The 4,555-nt window shown below is 46.9% G+C and overlaps 1 protein-coding gene across 1 annotated transcript; it reads left to right on the forward strand.

The window, feature by feature from the left end:
* Positions 1-398: 398 nt before the first annotated feature.
* On the forward strand, positions 399-797 carry LOC136851009 (zinc finger BED domain-containing protein 5-like). The gene has a single exon (XM_067124983.1). The coding sequence runs from the start codon at positions 399-401 to the stop codon at positions 795-797; it is 399 nt and encodes a 132-aa protein (XP_066981084.1).
* The last annotated feature ends 3,758 nt before the right edge of the window (positions 798-4,555 follow it).

Below are 4,555 nucleotides of genomic sequence, written 5' to 3' on the forward strand. Positions count from 1 at the left end.
TTTTTATGAATCAAAGTTCTCGCAAAATAATCCTGTAAAGAGTAGATTTTGATGTATAAATACCACATGTAGATACAAAGAGAAATATTATTCGATGTTAATTCGATACATCCAAGATTGCTAGACGTTTCTAATAAAGTTTCTAATGCAAATAGTGACCCTTGCAAACAGGATCCTTCCTTGATATTGGTATTATTCATGATAAATACTTTATCAAAGTTCAAGATGAAAGAAGGGATTTTAATTTTGAAATACTCGGACTGCCTGCTCGTATACACCACTTAATGTGACCTGCAGTGTCATATGCTCGCAGTTTTCCAGAAGAAGATAGTCTGCTTGACCCATTACTTAAAACTGAAATCACTCAGCATCTGAGATCCTTGGAAAGTGAACTTAACATGTACTTCCCAGAATTCAAGGAGGAAGAAGGGAAGTTGATAAGGAATCCATTCTCTGGCACTCTTGATATTACTACCATTCCCAGTGATGTTCAGGACGAGTTCCTTGATCTCAAACATGATTCTGCTGCCAAAGATCTCTATGAAGAAAAATCTCTGAATATATTCAGGTGTTCAATGCATCAGTCATATCCAAAAGTCAGTGAGATTGCACTTCAACTACTCTTGCCTTTTTCAACTACCTATTTATGTGATTCTGGTTTCTCCACCCTTCTACAAATCAAGAATCAGAGCCGGAACCGATTGGATGTGGACCCCGACATGAGATGTACATTGTCAGTGACACAACCTCGGATTCGTCAGCTGACTGAAAAGAAACAATATCAGCCTTCCCACTGACGTGTGATAAAATATGCAGAGGTTAATTGAACTTTTTCCCAACCAAATTCAAGTTTGCTATTGTCCTCTAGTCTTTTGTAGTCTAGTGATGTAAGTTAAGCATATCACAGAAATCTATCAAATACAAGATAATTATGACTGTAAACTTCGTAATTAAGCAAGGGTGTTCTCTTCATGAACATTTTTTTTTTTTTTTTGGCAGGGTGGGATTTGGGAGAAAAATGAAGGGGAGCCACACGAATGTTGAGAATTCATGAAGGGGGGAATGGAGTGAAAAAGGTTGACAACCACTGGGTTAGTGATAGGAGCAGCGGCGTCGGCAAAGTTCGGTATGAAATGGCGAAAGTACTAGATCATGCCGATAAATTGATGCGCTTCCCTCTTCGTTCATGGGCACAGCATACTTCAGATGGTTGGACGTTTGCATCCTTAAGCATTAACTGTCTGCTTCCGACATGGTGACCGAGATAGGTGATCTCTGCCACCTCAAATTAACATTTCTTAAGGTTAATGACCAGATTTGCGTTTCAAAGAGATACTAGGTTCTGGCGGAAAATTTTCAGGTGTTCCTCCCAAGAGTTTGCATACACTATGCCGTTGATGTAGACGACACAGTTTTTGATACCCCCTAGGACTTTATTCATAAGTTTCTGAAAACGACTTAGGGCATTTTTTAAACCAAACGGCATGACCTTATACTGAAAAACCCTTGGGATATGAAAGCAGTCATTGGACGCAACCTCTCTGACAGGGGCACCTGCCAATATCCCTTATCGAGATCTAATTTGCTCAAGTATAGAGCACTCCCAAGACTCTCTAGACAGGTCTCGATCCTTGAGAGAGGGCAAGGCTCCGGCTGAGTGACCTCATTGAGTTCTCTGTAATTGATACAAACCCTATCTCCCCCTCCTTCCTTGGGGACCAAGACGACAGGTGATGACCATGGGCTTTCATTGCGCTCAATCAAACCAAGCTGGAGCTGGTGCTTGACTTGTTCCTCAATTCTCTTGGCTTTCTCAGGACTGACCTTATAGTAGCCCTGCTCTATCAGTCGGACACCCTCAGGAACACTTATGTCATGCTCGACCTCGGTGGTGCATTTGAGCTTGTCCTGAGTGATGTCCGGTACCCATCCAGCAATTGACATACTTCTGTGCACTTGATGCCATCCAGACCCGGGGTGATAACTTCGAGTCAGCGCAGGACCTCTGAGTTGGGGGAGGGCGATGGCACTGTGCCAATTTGCCAACTATCGCACCTGACGTTGATTGAGGATCTTCGGATTTCCTTTCTTCATGGGGGCGGGGGCGGGGGGGACGTACGATTTTAACAAGTTAATATGGAGCCACTTGCCTTCCTTTTGCCACAATTCATCAGGTAGTTCAGGTCCCTGCATTTTCCCAGGACCTTGTGAGGTCCTGTAAATTACGTTTCTAAAGGGCATGTCACTTGAGTATGGAGGACAAAACTGAGTTGCCAATATCAAAGGAGCGCATTCTGGCTGCTTGGTCAAATTTCAACTTGACTCGTTCATGAGTCGCAGCTTCATTTGCTTGGGCACCACCCAAGCAGCTCGGAATTTCTGCTGGATATTCAGGAGACCTGATGCCCATTTGGCTTTGGTGGGATCATCCCAGGCCTCATACAGAATGTCAAGGGGGCCCTGGGCAAAATGCACATAGAGCAGCTCAAAGGACTGTGTTCCAGAGTTTCTACAGGAGCTTGCCGAATGGCGAAGAGCATGTAGGGAAGGTTCTCCTCCCAATTCGTTCCTTCCTCATGACCAAGTTTGGATAGGGTGGACTTTAGGGTTTGGTGGAAACGTTCCATGATCCCCTGGCTTTCCGGGCAATGAGGAGAGGAATGAGTGCCTTTAACACCATGGCTTGCCATGCTGTCATGAAACCTCTGCGACATGAGATGTCGCCCTTGGTCAGTCAGGAAAGCCAAAATGGCAAAAGAAGTGAATGAGTGCTTTCACTGCAATCTTGAAGCTTTCGCTCTGGATGGTTATGCCTTTGGGTATCTGGTAAACCGATCAATGATTGTCAGGCAGTGACTGTTCCCAAACTTGCCCTTGATATGCCACTCAAGCATGAAGTAGTCAACATAGACTTCTTTGAAGGGGATACCTACTGTAGGAATGCTCTTTATTTGGGGCCTTAGGGATGACTTCGTTCAGATTGCCGGTCACGTAGGACATGAGGCAATGAAGGCCTTAACCACCCTGCGGAGGCTGGGCCAGTAAAACTTGTCTTCGATGGATCGGGTGGTCTGGGCAACATTGAAATGTCCACCGAGGCCATCATGTGCCAAAGGTAGGAGATTGGATTGTAAAGATGGAGGCACTACTACGAGCTGGTGGAGGATGGAAACAGGCTCGGACCTCCCCTGGGAGGCCCAGGAGAGTACTTCGTCTTCAAGAAGGAAGTCGTGCTTGACTAGGTCCTTGGTCTCTTCTGTAGTAGCTGCTTCTGAGCAGTAGTGCCGCAGTGTGGCATCCTTAGTCTGCTCTTGAATGAGTTGTTCCCTGCTCAGTGAGAGAACTGTTGCGTCAGCTCCTGTGATTAGGAGGGTGACTGCAGGTTCAGGAGTAGGTTCGACTTGAGGAGTCAGGCTGTTCATGCAGCAAGGACACTTCTGCCAGGTTGACATCATCAGGGAAGGGGTTGTCTTGAGGTAGGGGGTCTTCCTCCTCCAGTGGTTCAAATGCCGTAGCAGTCATACACCCAAGAGGATTGTGGAATTCCTCCATTGGACCAGATCTTGGCGCAAGAGTAGGGGGCGTCCAGTGGCTAGGGACTGGATGACTCCAAATAGGTGTTCCTTCTCCCGAGAGGGGTCACTTGGTGGTGACTCGGAGACGGACCATAGGAAGATCTGTTACATTTCCATTCACCCAGCAGATCATCATTCTTTCGTCCTCACGAATAGTAGCACCGGGTGGCATGTCATCCTGTATAATTAGACTGACCTCAGCACTGCTATCCATGATGTTCGGCAGTATCTGAGCGGGAGTGACAGTTACGGCTTCGAGGCTTACCCATTCAGTGGGTTGTTTTGATTGGACAATGGTTTGAACTGCCTTGGGGGCAGTGTGCCTCCGGCAGAACTTATAGTTCACGGATGTGTGGCCCATCTTGCCATGGTCTCTGTAAGTTGCTTTGCTGAAGTCCTTTCATGGCCCAGCTGCATGGTAGGTAGTGGGCTTGTCAATCTTTGCCCAGTGGCCCTAGGCAGGTTTGCTCTGAGTGGCCTTGTTCTGGGGTTTAGCAGGTGTCGTCTGCTGAAATTCTGCTCATATACGGCACTGTTCTACTAGGTGCCCTGGTTTTTTGCAATGCACACACACACACACACTGGTTTCTTCTGGGGTTGCCCATTCTTGAGTGGTTGCTGAGATTTGGCTGAGGGATGCAAAGGCTTAGCAGATGAAGGTGAGGTTTCCTTGATCCTCAGGGTGGAGAGCATTGAATGTGGTGGCACCCTTTCCCTCAAGATGCTTCCCAAGGATCAGGGACACTTCTTCAGGAGAAGGCTTAAAGGTCACCAGGACCTTTTTGACATGGTCAAGCCAGGCTTCAGTTTCAACTTCATTCCATTTTCTTATGAGGGAGCCGATACTGCTGAGGGTCAAATGTGGGGAGGTAGTTGCTGGGTTACGCCCTGTTTGGGTTGCAAGGGCAAGCTGATGTGGCCTTTCCTCCTCCTTCTCCGCTCTCTCTGCCTCTTCCCCGTTTCTCCTGAGCTGTTCTTTC

This window comes from Macrobrachium rosenbergii, chromosome 23 (genome assembly GCF_040412425.1).
Source record: "Macrobrachium rosenbergii isolate ZJJX-2024 chromosome 23, ASM4041242v1, whole genome shotgun sequence".
NCBI lineage: Eukaryota > Metazoa > Arthropoda > Malacostraca > Decapoda > Palaemonidae > Macrobrachium > Macrobrachium rosenbergii.